Raw genomic sequence first — 23208 nt, forward strand, 5'->3', positions numbered from 1 at the left:
AACCTGGCTGTAGGCCGATAAGACGCATGACAGCTCAGCATCTTTCCATGGCTTTGCTGGAACGATGTTTGGGCAAGCAGAACTGTTTGCCTGTCAGATGGATTTGCTGTCAAGAAATTGGCTTGGAAATATAAACGTGTGTCTCTGGAAGATTAGTGGTTTTCGCCTGGCTGGGCTGTAAACAGTAATGTAAACGTGACATTTTTTAGCCTATGCAGCACATACCCCATCATTACAGGAAAAAAAATGTATGAAATGTATGCATTCACTACTGTAAGTCGCTCTGGATAAGAGCGTCTGCTAAAATGACTAAAATGTAAAATGTAAAAAAATGTATAAACATGACCGATAGTGTTGACCTAAGTTAAGGTTGAACGCTACTGTGTGTGTGATATAAAATTGACAACTGAACGTTACTCAACCAACTGATGTACTGCAGTCTCGCATGTTTGCACGTCAGTATTTGGTTTTTATTTGACAACGATCGCTGTCGAATCCGTGTTTGCACAATGGAATATGTTCAGAACATGCATATTATCCTTGCTTCGTCCCATTGTTTACACGAGCCATTGTTTACACAGATAACACAGGTTCGTTGCGGGAAGAAGCAACTATTTTCCCAATGCTAAAGGCTAAGAAGGTAGTTGTGCCCTTATGGGAAAAAATATTGCTGTGGGATTGCCGTATAACTGCAGTCGGAGGGTAGTATGCTGCAAATACTGCATCCAAAAATATTTGACTAGTTACTGCACTTTTACTGCAATTGTTTTTGGAAGGGTGAAAGTCAAATCAGTTTATTGAGAAGCTGCCTTAGATTACAATAAGTGTCAAATGGCAGCCCAGTGGAACGACTACTATAGCCTACAGTACACTGTATAAATAAATAACATATCACTCTTTGCCATAAATCAAAGTTGAGTGTCTAGTAAGACAGAGCCATAGCTTGATGTGTGTTCATTTTATCCCTTAACTAACATTTTTCCTACCATGGGAATTGGGAACATACTGATCTGGATTGATTTATGCCCCTGTCTGTGTGCTGTGCACATATCGGTCTACAGTACACTTTCAGACTCGCAAACCTTCTCAATTAAACTACAAAGTAGCCTAATCCTACCAGGCGGAATGATATCGTGATTATTTGCATCAATCCAGTGGCCATTTGTTTTGCAAATTCTGCAATCACATGAACGCTATAGAAACATCGCTAACCAAACAATGGTCTCTGACTGGTGTGCACTTGAATTGAAGTGGTCTCCTGATGTGGTTTAACAGTGTTTCCCCTAGAATCATTTAGCAGCTGCGGGCCACTGCTGCTAAATCATTGCCGCCACAACCAATAAAAATAAATATATATATATACTACCGTTCAAAGTTTTGGGATCACTTAGTAATGTCATTGTTTTCCATGAAAACATACATGAAATGAGTTGTAAAATGAATAGGAAATATAGTCAAGACGTTGACAAGGTAATAAATAATGACTTTTAATTGAAATAATAGTTGTCCTTCACATTTTGTTTTTGTCAAAGAATCCTCCATTCTAGTTGTCAATTTGTTGAGGTAATCTGAAGAGATTTCACCCCATGCTTCCTGAAGCACCTCCCACATGTTAAGTTAAAATAAAAGTGTTGTTGTAATTGTCATTATTACAAATATATATCAAAATCATCCGGTTAATCGGTATCGGCTTTTTTTGGTCCTCCAATAAATCAGTATCGAAAAATCGTAATCAATCGACCTCTAGTATACACACACACACACACACACACACTCTCTTTATTTTTCCTATTTTCTACATTGTAGAATAACAGCGAAGACATCAAAACTACAAAATAGCACATATGGAATCATGTAGTAACCAAAAAGTGTTTAAAATATATTTTGATTTGAATGAGATTCTTCAAAGAAGCCACCCTGTGCATTTTTGACAGATTTGCACACTTTTGGCATTCTCTCAACCAGCTTCACTTGGAATGCTTTTCCAACAGTCTTGAAGGAGTTCCCACATATGCTGAGCACTTCTTGGCTGCTTTTCCTTCAATCTACTCATCCCAAACATCTCAATTGGGTTGATGTCGGGTGATTGTGGAGGCCAGGTCATCTGATGCAGCACTCCATCACTCTCCTTCTTGGTCAAATAGCCCTTACACAGCCTGGAGATGTGTTGGGTCATTGTCCTGTTGAAAAACAAACGATAGTCCCAGTTCCACTAAGCACAAACCAGATGGGATGGCGTGTCGCTGCAGAATGCTGTGGTAGCCATGCTGGTTAAGTGTGCCTTTGAATTCTAAATAAATCACAGACAGTGTCACCAGCAAAGCACTAAAACACCATCACACCTCCTCCTCCTCCATACTCGACGGTGGGAACTACACATGTGGAGCTCATCCGTTCATCGTCTCACAAAGACACGGCAGTTGGAACCAAAAATCTCAAATTTGGACTCACCCAACCAAAGGACAGATTTCCACCGGTCTAATGTCCATTGCTCGTGTTTCTTGGTCCAAGCAAGTCTCTTCTTCTTATTGGTGTCCTTTAGCCGCTTTGGGATAGGGGGCGGTATATTGACGTCCGGAGTCCTTTAGTAGAGGTTTCTTTGCAGCAATTCAACCATGAAAGCATGATTCACGCAGTCTCCTCTGAACAGTTGATGTTGAGATGTCTGTTACTTGAACTATGTGAAGCATTTATTTGGGCTGCAATTTCTGAGCCGGAAACTCTAATGAACGTATCCTCTGCAGCAGAGGTAACTCTGGGTCTTCCTTTCCTGTGGCGATCCTCATGAGTGCCAGTTTCATGTTTTTTGGTGACTGTGCTTGAAGAAACGTTCAAAGTTCTAGACATTTTCCAAATTGTCTGACCTTCATGTCTTAAAGTAATGATGGACTGCCGTTTCTCTTTGCTCATTTGAGCTGTTCTTGTCATAACATGGACTTGGTTTTTTACCAAATAGGGCTATCTTCTGTACACCACTCCTATGTTGTCAAAACACAACTGATTGGCTCAAATGCATTAAGGAAAGAAATTCCAGAAATGTACTTTTAACAAGGCACACCTGTTAATTGAAATGCATTCCCTGGAATGAGTAGGTGTGTCCAAATTTTGGACTGGTACTAACATACACACAAAAGTTTGGGGTCATTTAGAAATGTCCTCGTTTTTGAAAGAAAAGCACATTTTTATCCATTAAAATAACATCAGATTGATCAGAAATACAGTGTAGACATTGTTAATGTTGTAAATGACTATTGTAGCTGGAAACGGCTGATTTTTTTTAAATGGAATATCTACATAGGCGTACAGAGGCCCGTTATCAGCAACCATCACTCCTGTGTTCCAATGGCACTATGCTAGCTAATCCAAGTTTATAATTTTAAAAGGCTAATTGATCATTAGAAAACACTTTTGCAATTATGTTAGCACAGCTGAAAACTGTTGTCCTGATTAAAGAAGCAATAAAACTGGCCGTCTTTAGACTAGTTGAGTATTTGGAGCATCAGCATTTGTGGGTTCGATTACAGGCTCAAAATGGCCAGAAACAAAGACCTTTCATCTGAAACTCATCAGTCTATTCTTGTTCTGAGAAATGAAGGCTATTCCATGCGAGAAATTGCCAACAAACTGAAGATCATGTACAACGCTGTGTACTATTCCCTTCACAGAACAGCGCAAACTGGCTCTAACCAGAATAGATCGGAGTGGGGTGCCCCAGTGCACAACTGAGCAAGAGGACAAGTACATTAGAGTGTCTAGTTTGAGAAACAGACGCCTCACAAGTCCTCAACTGGCAGATTCATTAAATAGTACCCGCAAAACACCAGTCTCAACTTCAAGAGTGAAGAGGTGACTCTGGAATGCTGGCCTTTGAGGCAGAGTTGCAAAGAAAAAGCCATATCTCAGACTGGCCAATAAAAATAAAATATTAAGATGGGCAAAAGAACACGGACACTGGACAGACAAATCTAAGTTTCAGGTGTTCGGATCACAAAGAAGAACATTCGTGAGATGCAGAAAAAATGAAAAGATGCTGGAGGAGTGCTTGACGCCATCTGTCAAGCATGGTGGAGGCAATGTGATGGTCTGGGGGTGCTTTGGTGGTGGTAAAGTGGAAGATTTGTACTTGGTAAAAGGCATCTGGAAGAAGGAAGGCTATCACTCCATTTTGCAACGCCATGCCATACCCTGTGGATGGCGCTTAACTGGAGCCAATTTCCTCCTACAACACGACAACGACCCAAAGCACAGCTCCAAACTATGCAAGAACTATTTAGGGAAGAAACAGTCAGCTGGTATTCGGTCTATAATGGAGTGGCCAGCACAGTCACCGGATTCTAACTGTATTGAGATGTTGTGGGAGCATCTTGACCATATGGTACGTAAGAAGTGCCCATCAAGCCAATTTAATATAATACATAAATTAAATCAATTTAGTCGCAAATAAATATTGAAACATGTTCAATTTGGTTTAAATAATGCAAAAACACAGTGTTGGAGAAGAAAGTAAAAGTGCAATATGTGCCATGTAAAAAGCTAACGTTTAAGTTCCTTGCTCAGAACATGAGAACACATGAAAGCTGGTGGTTCTCTTTAACATGAGTCTTCAATATTCCCAGTTAAGAAGTTTTAGGTTGTAGTTATTAAAGGACTATTTCTCTCTATACCATTTGTATTTCATATACCTTTGACTATTGAATGTTCTTATAGGCACTATATTATTGCCAGCCTAATCTAAGCATTTTTTGTGGACTTAGAACATCTCTCTCTTTTTTGAGAGTGGGAACCTGAGAACTGGGAAAACAGATTTGGGGAAAAAACTAAATGGAATCAGGCAAAAAAATAAAACCATATTTTTTTTAGGGTCCTAACTAATCAAATCCAATGTACTATGGTCTGGCTAGTGGCCTATAATCTGGCCAGTGACCTTTCCTGTGTTATGATGAGGTGTGAGTTTGAGGAGAGAAGTGCTTCCTCATGTTCTTTCTCTCCTATCCACAATAATAAATCACTGAAGAGGAAGCGAGCTAAAATTGTATTTCCTCTTCCTCATCTCGTTTTGTGATTGGCACAGGTCGCTCTCTGCGTCCTTGAAGCAAACAAAGCTTTAGATTGTGTGGCCACTGGCTATGTCTGTCATCATTCTCTATCAGATATTCTCAGGGTGTATTATCTGCAAACATTGTACTATACTCTTGGGCAAGTAATCAGTGTTTCCTGTTCGTGGATGTGGTCCTCTTCCTCTATATGGCCATCATTTACACATTTCCCCCTAGAGGCATTCCACTAGTTAAGCTAGTTTTGTGAAGACCGAAGATAATGTGCAATCTAATGGTGCACCTCTTAATCACATTTTATTATCAAAACATTTTACAAGCTCTTTGTCTCTGTATGTGTCACTATAGTGTTTTAACTTTGCTGTAACGCTCCCACACTCACACTGTGAATTCGTCCTTAGACCCTGTGCTCAGCGGTGGTCCAGGTGTATGGGGCAGACAGGAGCTCATCCTGGATGAAGAGGTGCTGCGGAGTGGCCTGTCTGATCAAGGATAACCCTCTGAGGTCCTACTTCATCAGGGTCTTTGACATCAAGGTGAGTGAAGTAGATGAAGGATGGTTGAAGCTAGCCTAACACTGAGTCCCTTTCCTGAGGAATTCCCTCTGCTGCCAAAAGGCAGTTCACTAATTAATGTTATTTCTCTCTTTTCAGGAAGGGAAAACCATGTTTGAACAGGAGCTCTACAATAACTTCTCAATCAACAGCTCTAGGTCGTATTTCATTTCATTCGCAGGAGATGTAAGTATGATATCCCGCCGCTTGAAAGCTTTTGGACCCCACGTAGACAGTGTCTTAAAAAAAAGACTGATCTCTCTGTACTCTCTTTATCTCCAGAACTGCCAGGTAGGCCTGAACTTCGCTAGCGAGGAAGAGGCCAAGCGATTTAGAGCTGCACTTAACGACCTACTCGGCAGACGCCAACGTAAAACGGGTAACTACAGTGGCTCCGTGTGCTCAGTCTACACTACCTCTGCTTTCTCACCACCTCAACCTTTCACCTTCTGGACAGAGGAAGGGGAGGAAGCTTCAATTTCTCTTCCTGCGCTACTACTAACAAGACCACAGGGCCCGATCCCAAACCGATCCCTCTATTACCTGAGACCTATCTTGTAACTCAGATCTGCGAGGGGGTTCATTTGGGGTCAACAACAGTCTGGGAATTGGTTTGAAATTGAGCCCTGTGTCAAATTTTTCCGGCTGGTTGCTGTTGGAAACTCAGTGATATACAGTGTCTTCGGAAAGTATTCAGACCCCTTGACTTTTTCCACATGTTACCTTACAGCCATATTCTAAAAAACAGAAATACCTTATTTACATAAGTATTTAGACCCTTTGCTATGAGACTCGAAATTGAGCTCAGGTGCATCCTGTTCCATTGATCATCCTTGAGATGTTTCAACAACTTGATTGGAGTCCACCTGTGGCAAATTCAATTGATTGGACATGATTTGGAAAGGCACACACCTGTCTATATAAAGGTCCCACAGTTGACAGTGCATGTCATAGCAAAAACCAAGCCATGACGTCGGAAGGTTTTGACCGTAGAGCTCCGAGACAGGATTGTGTCGAGGCACATATCTGGGGAAGGGTACCAAAAATATCTGCAGCATTGAAGGTCCCCAAGAACACAGTGGCCTTCATTCTTAAATGGAAGAATTTTGTAACCACCAAGAGCTTGCCGCCCGGCCAAACTGAGCAATCTGGGGAGAAGGTGGTCATGGTCAAGGAGGTGTCCAAGAAGACGATGGTCACTCTGACAGAGCTCTAGAGTTCCCCTGTGAAGATGGGAGAATCTTCCAGAAGGACAACCAATGAGGCCAGTGCAGCACTCCACCAATGAGGCCTATATGGTAGTGGCCAGATGGAAACCACTCCTCAGTAAAAGGCACATGACAGCCTGCTTGGAGTTTGCCAAAGGAACCTAAAGACTCTTAGACCATGAGAAACAATTTTCTCTGGTCTGATGAAACCAATATTGTACTCTTTGGTCTGAATGCGAACAGTCACGTCTGGAGGAAACCTGGCACCATCCCTACGATGAATCATGGTGGTGGCAGGGAGACGAGTCAGGATTGAGGCAAAGATGAACCGCGCAAAGTACAGAGAGATCCTTGATGAAAACCTGCTCAGGATCTCAGACTGTGGTGAAGGTTCACCTTCCAACAGGACAACGACCCTAAGCACACAGCGGCGACAAAGCAGGAGTGGCTTCGGGACAAGTCTCTGAATGTCCTTGAGTGGCCCAGCCAGAGCCCGGACTTGAACCCGATCGAACATCTCTGGAGAGACCTGATAATAGCTGAGCAGCAACACTCCCCATCCAACCTGACCGAGCTTGACAATCTGCAGAGAAGAATGGGAGAAACTCCCCAAATACAGGTGTGCCAAGCTTATAGCGTCATACCAAGAAAACTCGAGACTGTAATCGCTGCCAAAGCTGCTTCAACAAAGTACTGCGTAAAGGGTCTGAATACTTGTGTAAATGTTTTTATTTTTTATAAATTAGCAAACTTAAAAAATAAAAAGTTATCCCATTGTGTGTAGATTGAGGGGGAAAAAAGGACGTAATCAATTTTAGGATAAGGCTGTAACTTAACAAAATGTGGAAAAAGTCAAGGGGTCTAAATACTTTCCACAGGCACTGTTTCTGTCTGTACAGTAAAAACAGAAGAGGGTCTTTCTGCACTAAAGGCTACAGTGGTGTTCCTCTCTGGCTTCTCTACATCTGTTTCTCTCTCCATGCTGGCCTTTGAAGTTTGCTGCTCTTGCTGTGAGGAGTGTGCTTTGAAAGACATGGGGCAGGGAAGGGGGCTACTGTAATGGTATGGTAGGGACACTAGCTTTCATTCTGTACTGTTCTTCCAATACTTCTTGTCTTTTTTTTTTGCATATTTTCTGAACTAGTGAAAATGCATCCTCTCCTCCTGAGTGAAATGCATTTGGCGCCCAGGATCTGAATGGAGCTGGTATTTTCTTCAACCTGCGGTGGCTACCTTTCCATGGACTTACATCCTATTTCCGTCTGTCCATCTGACTCTCATAAACTCACTCTGAACACTTTCCAGACACTTTGCTTGTCCTTCGACACTTCCATCTACACTCTCCGTCGCTCTGATAGCTGTGCCAAAGCCCACTTGAATTGGCTGCGAAATTATAATTGTTCCCATTTTGTTTTGCAGAGAAAAGATGTGACCCTGCAAATGGTATGTTGTCCATTCTTTGATTTGTACCAATTTGTGTAGTCCAAAGTTGACCTTCAACATGTTTTATTGAAACGTAATCCTTGATTATTTTACGATTTAAAAGCATAGTTCTCCTATAATCAGTCAAGTGAAATCAAATGTATTGGTGTACATGCATGTGTACACACACATACACACCGCTGTGGGTTTCATTTAAAATACTCTTTGAAGAGGTAGGGTTTCAGATGTTTTCGGAAGATGGACAGGGACTCTGCTGTCCTAGCGTCAGTGGGAAGCTGGTTCTGCCATTGGGGTGCCAGAACAGAGAAGAGCTTTGACTGGGCTGAGCGGGACAAGACCTCCCCGTAGGGGGGAGGGCCAAGAGCCCGAAGGTGGCAGAACGGAGTGCTCGGGTTGGGTTGTAGGGTTTGAGCATAGCCTGAAGGTAGGGAAGAGCAGTTCCCGTTACTGCTCCGTAGGCAAGCACTGTGGTTTTGTGGTGGCTCCGAGCTTTGACTGGAAGCCAGTGTATTGTGCAGAGGAGCGGGGTGACGTGTTCAACATTCCCAAGTTCTCCCAAAGCGGGCTGCGGCGTTCTGGATACGTTGCAGGGGTATGATGGCACAAACAGGGAGCCCAGCCAACAGAGTGTTTCAGTAGTCTAGACGGGAGATGACAAGTGCCTGGATTAGGACCTGCGTCACTTTCTGTGTGAGGAAAGGTCATACTCTAAAGATGTTGTAGAGAATGAACCTGCAAGAGTGAATCACCCCTTTTTATGTTTTCAGAGAATAACAGGGTGTTGTCCAGGGTCACTCCATGGTTCTTTGCACTCTGGGACGGTGACACCGTGGAGTTGTCAACCATGATGGAGAGGTCTTGAGGTCTTTTGCTTCCCTCCCTCAATATGTTTTCCTTGTCATAATTCACTGTCCTGCTGACACTGTGTGCTTTGGGGAAGGAAGCGCTTTAATATTTGTGATATTTAATCATTACATTTATGAGGTTTCTGAACACTAATATGGGCTGGACAACCATTGACATTATCTGTCAATCATTGACTTTCATACAGCCAAAGAGAACCATCTGTATGGTACCACTACATGGATTTGTTGCAAGTTCTCCATTGAAAGCTTCCGGTGAAGTACAATAATGAGGGTAAACATGTCTCATGGCGAAGGAGCTTTCAAAGTCCTCGTCGATAGCTGAGACTTCTAACATTTGTTGGAAATCCAGGGATTTGGTTGGGATTAGCTGTAGATTACTGATTTATGTCTGACCCATTTGCATTTTGTGGAGATTAACATGGACTCGAGGAGCGTAATCAAATGCTGGGACAGGGGGAGGTTTGACCACACCATGTATTGAGAGTTTGTGTGACTAACTGGGGTTAGACCCGAATCATTTGCATGCCATTAGACTGTTATCCTGCTGAACTGAAGCCTAACCTAGGTCTCATGTAAGGTTATTCCTCATGCAAGAGTAGTTCGCAGAACTACTGTAGCTCTGTTTGTTGGCCATTTGCAGTTTCAATCAGAAGTCATTATTATAATTCTCCTAGACAACATCATGTACATTTTATAGCAGCCATGTTGGTGCCTCCTGGGTAATTTTTACCATTAACAGTCCAAAGAATAGATGGTCAACATGGGTTTATTTGAATTGTCCAAGGAGCAACATGGCTTCCAGCTCTGAAGTTGGCCAAAGCACTTTTTTTTTTAAATATATGACTGGGTGTGACTCAACTGATGTCACATAAGGAACAAACACACACGCATACACACACAATGGGTGGACAAGCAGTCTTTGAGCCAGTTTGATTCTGTCACTGTTTCTTTAGTTGTCTGTGAAAGACTGCTGTGCTATTCCTTTGTGTAGCCACAGGCAGTCTGAGAGCCTCGCCAGTCGGTTTGTCTACCCAACACTGTATCATATGGATGGCACAAGGATGTATTGCACAACCTCTTTATCAAGCCTGTCTTTAACAGAGTCATTGGACAGTGAGTTGAAGTTGGAAGACTGGTTGGGTTTGCTTGGGTGTCCAGTGCTGCTCGTGGATGGGCTTTATATGCTGTTGTCCTGCCCCTGTCCTTTTGAGGAAGAGAGAGCGGAGGAGAATGAAGAGGAAAAGGAGGGGGGTGTGGTGCTAGAGGAACTGAGGATTAAGAGCTGGTTTAGAGAGGTATTTAATGGTGGAGTTGTCGTCATGCAGAGTTCATGTCCATCCCGCTCTTGTCCTTTTGAGGAAGAGGATGATGAAGAGGGAAATGAGGGGTGTGTGGTGCTAGAGGAGCCGAGGATTAAGGGCTGGCTGAGAGAGGTGTTTAACGGTAGGGTTGTCGTCAGGCAGAGTTCATGTCCATGATCCCATTTAAATTCTAGTGAATTAAGAAATTAATGCACATGATTTACATAATTGCATCAATGTTTTGCATAAATGTAAAAACTTTGAATTATAATTTAAATGGCATTTGTACTGACTTTGTTGTTTGGCACCTATGCTGGTGTTCGGGTTCTACAGTAGATATTCACAAAGGCCCTGGCATTTGTATAGACAATTAGTGCCCTCTATTCTTTGTCTGTACACTATTTTGAAATAGCACTAAATACATCTAAAGACTAATGTTTTATTGTGTGTGTGGTCCTGCATTGTTAGCTGTCTTTCTCAGTCTTTAACTTTTTCCCTTGTTTCTATATATTTATATTTAAAAACATTTTAAGATTGCAATATTGATGGGCTTCAGAGACTACCATAGTCACAACACAGGCCAAGTTATACAGTAGTCTTTTTACTACCAGTCAAGTATGCAAACTAAATGTTACTTTTTTAAATTAATAATTAAAAAGGGTTGTGCATGATCTATCTGGCCAATGTAATATAACTTGTCCAGTATGTTAACAAATCAAAGGACGACCTTTTGGATTGACTCCACCTCATTTCGTGAGAAACACTGCTTCTGAGCTTCCCAGCAGTGGTTCTGAGCTTCTAGTTCTAGAAGCTTCTCATTTTCTTCCTCCATCTCTCCCTCCTTCTACCCTCCCTCCTACTATAGGCCCGGCTCTCCCTATGGCCACAGTGGACATCAAGAACCCAGAGATTAACAATGTGCGCTTCCACAACTCCCAGCAGCAGCTGCCCCAGCCACACCACATCAACAACATCCTGCACAGCAGCCTCAGCAAGAAGGAGAAGAAAGTCAAGTGCAAGAGGAAGAAGCTCACCAAGGCAGACATAGGCACCCCCAGCAACTTCCAGTGAGTGGACCACACTTCTGTCGAGATTACACTTCAGACGGGTCTGTGTAGAGAGATGTAGCACAGCGGGAGTTTTTCTGAATGTATGTTCTCTGAAGTTGTGTAACGTATTGTGCTTTTCACTCATGTTTGAGGGTGTTCTTTTTGTCTTGAGAACCTTTTCAATGGCTCAGTTGTGTTTGTCTGCATTCATAATTGCCCCTCTGTCTGTCTGTTTGTTTGTGTGTGTGTGCACAAGTGAGTGGTCTTACATGAGTGTCTGTGCTTGCACGTGATTGTTGCTACGTGTGCAATGCACACCCACACACGTTTGTGCATCTGCTTGCTTGTGGGTACACGTGTATGTATGTGCTCATCACTGTCTGTCTTGTGTGTCTCTCTCTTCAGGCACATTGGCCATGTGGGCTGGGACCCAAACACAGGCTTCGATGTGAGTACCACACACACACCGGATCCTTCATGGGCACACAATGGTGACCTGTGTGGCCGACTCATGATTGACCCACACAATGGCCTCATTTGTATACAGCGCATATTTATCATGCATCCAATGCCGTCATACAAGCCTCTCCTGCAACCCAGAATATTGCAGAAAATTGTTGGTCACTGTTTTGGGCAGCTATGCTTCGGTAGTGCAAGTCGTAAGTCAGTCGATCCTCATAGAATACCTGTGTTGTGCAGTTCATCAATCATCACCATCACATATGTTTGGGAGTGTTGCCCAAAACTCAGTGTTTCTGCTCGGTCACCAAAAGTGTTTTTGCCAATATTCGACCTAACAATTAGCCATCTGACAATCTTTGTCATGCCATTCAGACAACTGTCAGAGAAGTTGGCGTAAGCACATATTCCCTGATTCCGACCTGAGGTAAGCGCGAATGAATGGAACATTAGTCGATTTTCATGCTCTTTTCGTTCTATGCATCTTCCTACCTTGAACTTAACCCTCTACAGTCTAAACCCTGTCTAAGCCGAGGGGAGGGGGGGGGGGTTCTACTAAGCTACCATATGGAATTGTTTTAAGAAGGTCAAACAGTGCCTTGCAAAAGTATTCATCCCTCTTGGTGTTTTTCCTATTTTGTTGCATTACAACTTGTAATTTAAATTGATTTTTATTTGGATTGCATGTAATGGACATATACAAAATAGTCCAAATTGGTGGAGTGAAATGAAAAAATAACTTCAGAAGTCACATAATTAGATTGCACACAGGTGGACTTTATTTAAGAGTCACATGATCTGTCACATTATCTCAGTATATATACACCTGTTCTGAAAGGCCCCAGAGTCTGCAACACCACTAAGCAAGGGACACCACCAAGCAAGCAGCACCATGAAGACCAAGGAGCTCTACAAACAGGTCAGGGACAAAGTTGTGGAGAAGTACAGATCAGGGTTGGGTTATGAAGAAATATCCAAAACTTTGAACATCCCACAGAGCCATTAAATCCATTATTAAAAAATGGAAAGAATATGGCACCACAACAAACCTGCCAAGAGAGGGCCGCCCACCAAAACTGGATTGCACTAAATACAGGGAAATTTGAGGGAAACCTGTTTCAGTCTTCCAGAGATTTGAGACTGGGACAGAGGTTCACCTTCCAGCAGGACAATGACCCTAAGCATACTGCTAAAGCAACACTTGAGTGGTTTTAAGGGGAAACATTTAAATGTCTTGGAATGGCCTAGTCAAAGCCCAGACCTCAATCCAATTGAGAATCTGTGATATGACTTGAATATTGCTGTACACCAGCGGAACCCATCCAACTTGAAGGAGCTAGAGCAGTTTTGCCTTGAAGAATGGACACAAATCTCAGTGGCTAGATGTGCCAAGCTTATAGAGACATACCCCAAGAGACTTGCAGCTGTAATTACTGCAAAAGGGGGCTCTACAAAGTATTGACTTTGGGGGAGTGAATAGTTATGCATGCTCAAGTTCTGTTTTTTTGTCTTGTTTGTTTCACAATAAATAATATTTTGCATCTTCAAAGAGGTAGGCATGTTGTGTAAATCAAATGATACAAACCCCCAAGAATTCTATTTGAATTCCAGGCTGTAAGGCAACAAAATAGGAAAAATTCCAAGGGGGTGAATACTTTCGCAAGCCACTGTACCAAGGATCATTGCTATTTGATTTTGACTTTTAAGATGCCTTGAAGTGTGTGTGTGTGTGTGTGTGAGAGAATAATTCATACTTCCCTAAAATATTCCAAAATAACCTACAAGATCAGTGTTTCTAAATCTACCAGTTGTTGAAACAGATATGCATATAGTGCATTCAGAGAGTATTCAGACCCCTTGACTTTTTCCACATTTTGTTACGTTACAGCCTTATTCTAAAATGTATTAAATCTTTTTTTTCCTCAATCTACACACAATACCCCATAATGACAAAGTGAAAAAAGTTTTTTTGAAACTTTTTCAAATGTATTACAAATAAAAGAAAAATACCTTATTTACATAAGTATTCAGAACCTTTGCTATGAGACTCAATTGAGCTCAAGTGCGTCCTGTTTCCATTGATCATCCTTGAGATGTTTCTACAACTAGATTGGAGTCCACCTGTGGTAAATTCAATTGATTGGACATGATTTGGGAAGGCACACACCTGTCTATTAAAGGTCTCACAGTTGACAGTGCATGTCAGCAAAAACCAAGCCATGAGGTAGAAGGAATTGTCTGTAGAGCTCCGAGACAGGATTGTGTCAAGGCACAGATCTGGGGAAGGGTACCAAACAATTTGTCATGTTGGTTGTTAATCATTGCTAGACAACTATTTAAGTCTTGCCATAAATTGTCTAGAAAATATATGTCAGAACTGTAAATAGGACACTCCGGAACATTATTGAAATGTTCAAATCTGACAGTAAAATATCCCGTCGTGTATGGCGCTACTCATGAGTTGAAAAAGTTGTCTTATTTAAGTAACAACACGGAGAGAGGCAATCCGTTTTAAGAAATGTCATCTTGGTAAGCAACTCCAGTGTATATTTGGCCATGTGTTTTAGGTAATTGTCCTGCTGAAAGGTGAATTTGTCTCCTACTGTCTGTTCTGTATTCAGTACAGAAAGTTCATTTCTTTGCCACATTTTATTTTCAGTATTAGTTTAGTGCCGTATTGCAAACAGGATGGATTTTTTTTTTTATTCTGTGCAGACTTCTTTCTTTTAGTATTGTGGCATAACTACAATGTTGTTGATCCATCCTTTTTCCTATAACAACCATTTAAAAAAATGTGGGAAAACCCTTACGAAAAAAGGTTGCAGTCAGTGTGTGGTATAACTACAGTACACTAGTATAACTGTAGTTAGAATGCAGTATAACTGCAGGAGGCTGCAAAGTTTTTTTTCATTGCTGTAAGTTTGCAGTATAACTGCAGTTATTCTGCAGTCACTGTGTCCAAAATACCAGTCGACTGCAGTTACTGCACTTTTACTGCAGTTTCAAATACTTGTTTTGTAAGGGTAGTCAAGGGGTGTGAATATTTTCTGAAGGCACTGTGTAATATAATAGGGCTGACCCCATTTAGTTGACTGGTTTATTGTTTGGACGATAGACTGTTGGTCAAGAGATTTGTTTTTAGTCGGTCGCAAAATAAATAAAAAACATGGCACACGAGACACTTCCCTGATTCGCGTCTGTCTCAGTGGACTAATACATTGTGGAGGCCGCAGGGATGGCACAGTCCATCACTCTAAGATGGGCACCGTCACCGTAAAGGTTCACTCTGTTGATCTACGTGCCTGGGTGGAATTATATTTTTGGAGCAGTGGACACCTTTTGGTAACATAATATCCTCACTGTTCCCAATCACAAGGGGTGATGGCAAAGTTTTTGATTTTTGTAATTTTGCCTTCTCTTGCTAGTTGTGGCTAGCTGGCTTTAGCCTGGCTAAAAACAGTTTCTATCTATCCTTTTTAGCTTCCCACATCTCCATGCGAAATAATCAGATTTATAATGAAAAAATATATCCTGGCAAATATTTTTTTGACTTGCCGGTGTAACCTAAAACATTATCCCAGTTTGATATCCTGTTTGTATAGTCATTCGATATCAACAAAAAAATGGACCTTCATGTTTTTGTCACAGAGGGGAAAAAAACAGCTTGCTAGAGCAGGTTCTACTATTTCACAATAGCCTGGAATCACTAGTTATTTCTTCTAAACAAAATACCTTTTTGGGTTAATTCTTGTTGTTTGGTTTACCGTTTGAAAAGTTGCTGAGATTAACAATGCAAAGTCGGCTACTTTGAGATATATATATGTATATGTATGTACAGTGGGGCAAAAAAGTATTTAGTCAGCCAACAATTGTGCAAGTTCTCCCACTTAAAAAGACGAGAGAGGCCTGTAATTTTCATCATAGGTACACTTCAACTATGACAGACAAAATGAGAAAAAACAATCCAGAAAATCACATTGTAGGATTTTTAATGAATTTATTTGCAAATTATGGTGGAAAATAAGTATTTGGTCAATAACAAAAGTTTCTCAATACTTTGTTATATAGCCTTTGTTGGCAATGACACAGGTCAAACGTTTTCTGTAAGTCTTCACAAGGTTTTCACACACTGTTGCTGGTATTTTGGCCCATTCCTCCATGCAGATCTCCTCTAGAGCAGTGATGTTTTGGGGCTGTAGCTGGGCAACACGGACTTTCAACTCCCCCCAAAGATTTTCTATGGGGTTGAGATCTGGAGACTGGCTAGGCCACTCCAGGACCTTGAAATGCTTCTTACGAAGCCACTCCTTCGTTGCCCGGGCGGTGTGTTTGGGATCATTGTCATGCTGAAAGACCCAGCCACGTATCATCTTCAATGCCCTTGCTGATGGAAGGAGGTTTTCACTCAAAATCTCACGATACATGGCCCAATTCATTCTTTCCTTTACACGGATCAGTCGTCCTGGTCCCTTTGCAGAAAAACAGCCCCAAAGCATGATGTTTCCACCCCCATGCTTCACAGTAGGTATGGTGTTCTTTGGATGCAACTCAGCATTCTTTGTCCTCCAAACACGACGAGTTGAATTTTTACCAAGAAGTTAGATTTTGGTTTCATCTGACCATATGACATTCTCCCAATCCTCTTCTGGATCATCCAAATGCTCTCTAGCAAACTTCAGACGGGCCTGGACATGTACTGGCTTAAGCAAGGGGACACGTCTGGCACTGCAGGATTTGAGTCCCTGGCGGCGTAGTGTGTTACTGATGGTAGGCTTTGTTACTTTGGTCCCAGCTCTCTGCAGGTCATTCACTAGGTCCCCCCGTGTGGTTCTGGGATTTTTGCTCACCGTTCTTGTGATCATTTTGACCCCACGGGGTGAGATCTTGCGTGGAGCCCCAGATTGAGGGAGATTATCAGTGGTCTTGTATGTCTTCCATTTCCTAATAATTGCTCCCACAGTTGATTTCTTCAAACCAAGCTGCTTACCTATTGCAGATTCAGTCTTCCCAGCCTGGTGCAGGTCTACAATTTTGTTTCTGGTGTCCTTTGACAGCTCTTTGGTCTTGGCCATAGTGGAGTTTGGAGTGTGACTGTTTGAGGTTGTGGACAGGTGTCTTTTATACTGATAACAAGTTCAAACAGGTGCCATTAATACAGGTAACGAGTGGAGGACAGAGGAGCCTCTTAAAGAAGTTACAGGTCTGTGAGAGCCAGAACTCTTGCTTGTTTGTAGGTGACCAAATACATATTTTCCACCATAATTTGCAAATAATTTCATAAAAAAATCCTACAAAGTGATTTTCTGGAAAAAAAATTCTCATTTTGTCTGTCATAGTTGACGTGTACCTATGATGAAAATTACAGGCCTCTCTCATCTTTTTAAGTCGGAGAACTTGCACAATTGGTGGCTGACTAAATACTTTTTTGCCCCTCTGTATATATGTATGTGTATATATATATATATATATAATATATATATATATATATATATATACTGCTCAAAAAAATTAAGGGAACACTAAAATAACACATCCTAGATCTGAATGAATGAAATAATCTTATTAAATACTTTTTTCTTTACATAGTTGAATGTGCTGACAACAAAATCACACAAAAATAATCAATGGAAATCCAATTTATCAACCCATAGAGGTCTGGATTTGGAGTCACACTCAAAATTAAAGTGGAAAACCACACTACAGGCTGATCCAACTTTGATGTAATGTCCTTAAAACAAGTCAAAATGAGGCTCAGTAGTGTGTGTGGCCTCCACGTGCCTGTATGACCTCCCTACAACGCCTGGGCATGCTCCTGATGAGGTGGCGGATGGTCTCCTGAGGGATCTCCTCCCAGACCTGGGCTAAAGCATCCGCCAACTCCTGGACAGTCTGTGGTGCAACGTGTCGTTGGTGGATGGAGCGAGACATGATGTCCCAGATGTGCTCAATTGGATTCAGGTCTGGGGAATGGGCGGGCCAGTCCATAGCATCAATGCCTTCCTCTTGCAGGAACTGCTGACACACTCCAGCCACATGAGGTCTAGCATTGTCTTGCATTAGGAGGAACCCAGGGCCAACCGCACCAGCATATGGTCTCACAAGGGGTCTGAGGATCTCATCTCGGTACCTAATGGCAGTCAGGCTACCTCTGGCGAGCACATGGAGGGCTGTGCGGCCCCCCCAAAGAAATGCCACCCCACACCATGACTGACACACCGCCAAACCGGTCATGCTGGAGGATGTTGCAGGCAGCAGAACGTTCTCCACGGCGTCTCAAGACTCTGTCATGTCTGTCACGTGCTCAGTGTGAACCTGCTTTCATTGGTGTTCTTTGGCAAATGCCAAACGTCCTGCACGGTGTTGGGCTGTAAGCACAACCCCCACCTGTGGACGTCGGGCCCTCATACCACCCTCATGGAGTCTGTTTCTGACCGTTTGAGCAGACACATGCACATTTGTGGCCTGCTGGAGGTCATTTTGCAGGGCTCTGGCAGTGCTCCTCCTGCTCCTCCTTGCACAAAGGCGGAGGTAACGGTCCTGCTGCTGGGTTGTTGCCCTCCTACGGCCTCCTCCACGTCTCCTGATGTACTGGCCTGTCTCCTGGTAGCGCCTCCATGCTCTGGACACTATGCTGACAGACACAGCAAACCTTCTTGCCACAGCTCGCAATGATGTGCCATCCTGGATGAGCTGCACTACCTGAGCCACTTGTGTGGGTTGTAGACTCCGTCTCATGCTACCACTAGAGTGAAAGCACCGCCAGCATTCAAAAGTGACCAAAACATCAGCCATGAAGCATAGGAACTGAGAAGTGGTCTGTGGTCACCACCTGCAGAACCACTCCTTTATTGGGGGTGTCTTGCTAATTGCCTATAATTTCCACCTGTTGTCTATTCCATTTGCACAACAGCATGTGAAATGTATTGTCAATCAGTGTTGCTTCCTAAGTGGACAGTTTGATTTCACAGAAGTGCGACTGACTTGGAGTTACATTGTGTTGTTTAAGTGTTCCCTTTATTTTTTTGAGCAGTGTGTATATATATTCAGAACGATATCTCATCACCAGATATGTTAGTGAGGAAGTCCGGTAGTGGGAGACGATGGAACTTGGTGACACTAGGCAAACATCTGCTCTCAAGACATTTTTCTGTTCCCAAAACTACAATCTGTTTTACGAAAATGGTGCACTTAGTTTCATAGAGTTCATGCTTTGCCAAAGTTTTAAAAAGTTGCGTTGTTTAGAAAGAGTGCAAGGTCACTAAAGTTTGTGCTTCACAGAGGAGGCTTTCGCTAACGGAAATATGCAAATGCATGCTTGCTCGTGCTTGGCTTTGCCCACCTCTGCTTGTTCTGCCCACTGTAAAAGACACAGATGAACTATCTGGGGTTAGTTATAAATATCTTTGACTCTGCCCCCACGGCTGCGGAAGGAATAATACAGTGTGTCCCAATTTTCAGATGGTACAAAATTACGTAGAACACTGGAGAAGCCACCCCTTTTTTGATGAAAAACTACATTGACGTACATTCCGTCTCCGTAGTGTGTGAATTTACTTTTAGGTGCGCCACGAGGGTATTTGCTTGTCATGCCAAGCAATTTGGTAAAATTGAGAAAATAAGTGATTGCATTTGTTTTGAAATTGCATTGCTTTTCCATAAATGGCTACTTCATTGGACCTGACACTGTTTGTAAGAGCATTCGTTAGGCCTACAGTATGTGTCAAGATAATTGTTTTTATTGAGCATAATTTTAAAATCTTGAGTCAAGAAGAAGGGGAGTATGGCTGAGCGATGGGGCAGAAATATTGTATATAGCTGTCTCAATTAGCAGCGTAAACTATAAAAATGAAATACCATTTATGTAATAACCCAAGCTTGTCCATGCATCAATACCAGTATGTAGTAAAATACGGTATACCGCCCAGCCCTAGCTTAGATGCACAAGGCACATCTCTCTCCAGAATGCGCTCTCTCCTGCCAATTCTTGTGCACTTGTTTCATAACGTTATTTTGTGAATTGTTTGCCCTTAGACTAACAATCAATCAATTCCCCCATTACATATCACTAGTAGTACATTTACTGTTAATTCCCATAATTTCTAATCTACAATAATTGTTTAGTTACGCTAATTTCTGATAATGCATTCAATATATTATTACAGTAATTTACTGTTCTCATTGTCGGAGTGGATAACCTTTGTTACACTTGTGAGAAACACGTTTTGGTTTATTTCATTCCATTGATGAGCTTTGTCAATTTGTTCAGTGTTTTGTTTCGAACACTCCTGTCAACGCTGAGCACCTGTTTACGCATAGATGTAGACCTAGGCTACCTGTGCCATGGAACTTCTCAAAGTAATGTAATAAAGCATGTTAGATGACCCGAGACGTGGGGCAAGTACTGGATTGAGCAGAGTAGCTTGATGCCACCTTTGTTTGACTGGTATGTTCCGGCGTCAGAGAATGGGACACCAAAACTCACAGATATAGCAAATGATGATCTTTATTAACTACAAAATTTAATAAGACCGCATGCGGAAAATGCTAGGAAACCTACTAAATTGCTGCAGTCTCTGTAAGGGACAGATCGCAATTTGCTGATGGGGGAGGTGTGATCCAAAATAGTGGGTTGACCCAAAAAAAGTGCTTTGGAGGTTTTTTGTTTGTTTTTTTTGGGCACAGGCAAGGGTAGTGCTTTTTATTTTGGGGGTTTACATTTGCTATTTTGCAGGTTTTACTATATAATTTATTCCATTCTAGATACATTTCCTCATCTACCTCCATGCGCCAAATACAGTGAGCTGTAGAAGTATTGGGACAGTGACAATTTGTTGTTGTTTTGGCTCTGTACTCATAGCACTTTGAAATGATACAATGACTGAGGTTAAAGTGAAGACTGTCAGCTTTAACTTGATGGTATTTTAATCCATATCGGGTAAACCGTTTAGAAATTATAGCACTTTTTGTACATAGTCCCCCCCCCCATTTTAGGGGAGCAAAAGTATTGGGACAAATTCACTTGTGTTAAAGTAGTCAAAAGTTAAGTATTTAGTCCCATATTCCTAGTACGCAATGACTACATCCAGCTTGTGACTACAGATTTGTTGGATGAATTTGCTGTTTGTTTTTGGTTGTGTTTCAGAGTATTTTGTGCCCAATGGAAATTAATGGTAGATAATATATTGTGTACTTTTGGAGTCACCTTTATTGTAAATAAAAACATTATGTGAATGCTACCATGATTACGGATAATCCTCAATGAATCGTGAATAATGATGAGTGAGAAAGTTGGAGGCATAAATATCATAACCCCCAAATATGCTAACCTCCCCTATTGTAGTGGTGAGGGGTTAGCATGTCTTGGGGGTATGATATTTGTGTGTCTTACTTTTTCCACTTTCCCCAATCTAAGTAACATAATTTGAAAAAATCCCCATCATAATCTGTCAGATTTAAGCTAGAGATATCCGTTTTTTTGCAAGGCCTGCCTCTCAATCCACCGCATCCACTTATGTTGGCCTTCCACATCTGTGGTGGAAGGTGGCCGAGCTACAGCTGTGTTTGTCAGACCATGAGACATCCTGAATTTTTCTTCTCATGTAAACGTTTTTAGCGTTCAAACTGTTTCTCCTACAAGCTAATATGACTCACAAACACAATGATCACGAGACTCGTCTGAAGGTAACCTGTACAAATTAATGGAAGTATGGAGGTAGTTTTGTGCCAAAATAATAAGGGTTTAAATGTGTCCAAAAGAATTTCCTTCGCTTTCTTATCTCCTAGATAAAGAACAGGCACTTCAAAACCTTATTTCTTATTACATTTTTTTGCTGTCTTTTTGCCATTTTTATTGTGTTATTCAATGCATTTCTATGGGATATAGTAGTAAAGGCCCAACGGCTTAGACTTTTAGATGTTAATATTAGTATCATAGTGGACAACTAGGCCTATGCATGCAGTGCATGCTGATGCATTTAGTGCTCAAATCTACAGGAGCTGAAACTGAGGTGGACAATTATTGTTTTAGGAAAGTAGACTAAAAACCAATAGGAAAAAATGTGTCTAAAGTTTTTTGCATATGCTACACCGAAACACTAGGAATAGTGTTTTTGTCATTTGTTATAGGCTGTTTTTAGGGACACGTGAATGTGGCTCATTTGGCCAATATCCCTCGTTTATTGATGGCGCTGGCCGTGCCAAGTCGGATCTGAATGCATATGGATGTCCGGTAAATTTCTCAAATGTCAGGTAAATAAAACATTTCATGTTGTGCATGTTGTTTTTATGCTGATTTAATTTTTTTTACATTTTTTTTTTGAATATTCACATGAAAATCTGTTGCCAATTGGATGGAAACCTATAGACACCCTAAAGAATGGCAAGTGTGCTAGTCCAGTGTCACTGATTATGCCTGCACATCATGGTTCACCAACAGCCCCAAACATCTAAAGAATAAGCTACAGACTAGGGTTTAATATTTTACAAATGTTCCATCCCGAGAATAATCACTTTGCTCCCGGGTAACCCAGTATTTCCCGCCCAAACCAGAAGTCATATTGGCCGCCCAAACCAGAAGAGTCATATTAATGTTTGGATTTGAATAGAGCTTTGATCTGCATGAAAATGCAAGCCTGATGCTATCTGAGCCTGATAAGCCATATATTGAATACGTTTCATGAGCCCAAGCCCAGTTGATTGTGGCGTTATCAATACGTAGCCTATGATATAGGCTTCCGCACGACAGAAAAACAAAGCCCATAGATGTAGCCATGTTTCGGTGACCCCCGAAAGCCAGATGCAGATTTATAAATTAGACGTGCATTGTCCTTTTATATTACTGTAGCATATGCAATCCAAGCTGTGCAGAGGCAATTTGACAAATGGAAAGAGACTGTTACAAAACACAGAAGTTTAATGACATTCAGAGATTGCCAAGCCTTTGATACTGGGTAAGCCTACAAGGTAGGGTAGGATCTGTTTTCTGCTTGTCTATTTATTGTGGTGTTAACGCAATCCATGCCGGTATTGGTTGTATGGTGCATTGGCACAGAAACCTGTTGGTGGGTAATTGTTAAATTTTTTACAGTACATGGGGAAGGTCATGTGGAAATATGTTGTATGTTTAACAATATATATATATAATAATCTGTCCATAACCCAATCGGAAGTGCTGCAATGACCCGAAGAAGATGTAAGGCACACAGGCTTAAGTGCAATAACGTGGTAAAAAGTGATTCTACAAACACTGAGATAATATGGTTAGGGAGAACTGAA

At 41.7% G+C, this 23208-nt stretch overlaps 1 protein-coding gene across 2 annotated transcripts in view; it reads left to right on the top strand.

Annotated features, from left to right (window-relative positions):
• Positions 1–23208, top strand: part of wasla (WASP like actin nucleation promoting factor a) — a 29136-nt gene that overhangs the window by 769 nt on the left and 5159 nt on the right. The window contains exons 2-7 of one of the 2 annotated variants that reach the window (XM_014124582.3): positions 5456–5590; positions 5708–5794; positions 5891–5987; positions 8236–8259; positions 11292–11493; positions 11881–11923. In XM_014124582.3, the coding sequence (XP_013980057.1) occupies positions 5456–5590; positions 5708–5794; positions 5891–5987; positions 8236–8259; positions 11292–11493; positions 11881–11923 (588 nt within the window). The remainder of the gene's footprint in view (positions 1–5455; positions 5591–5707; positions 5795–5890; positions 5988–8235; positions 8260–11291; positions 11494–11880; positions 11924–23208) is intronic. The other variant, XM_014124584.2, reaches the window with a different exon arrangement.

The sequence above is a fragment of the Salmo salar genome, chromosome 10 (genome assembly GCF_965601325.2).
Source record: "Salmo salar chromosome 10, fSalSal1, whole genome shotgun sequence".
NCBI classification, from domain to species: domain Eukaryota; kingdom Metazoa; phylum Chordata; class Actinopteri; order Salmoniformes; family Salmonidae; genus Salmo; species Salmo salar.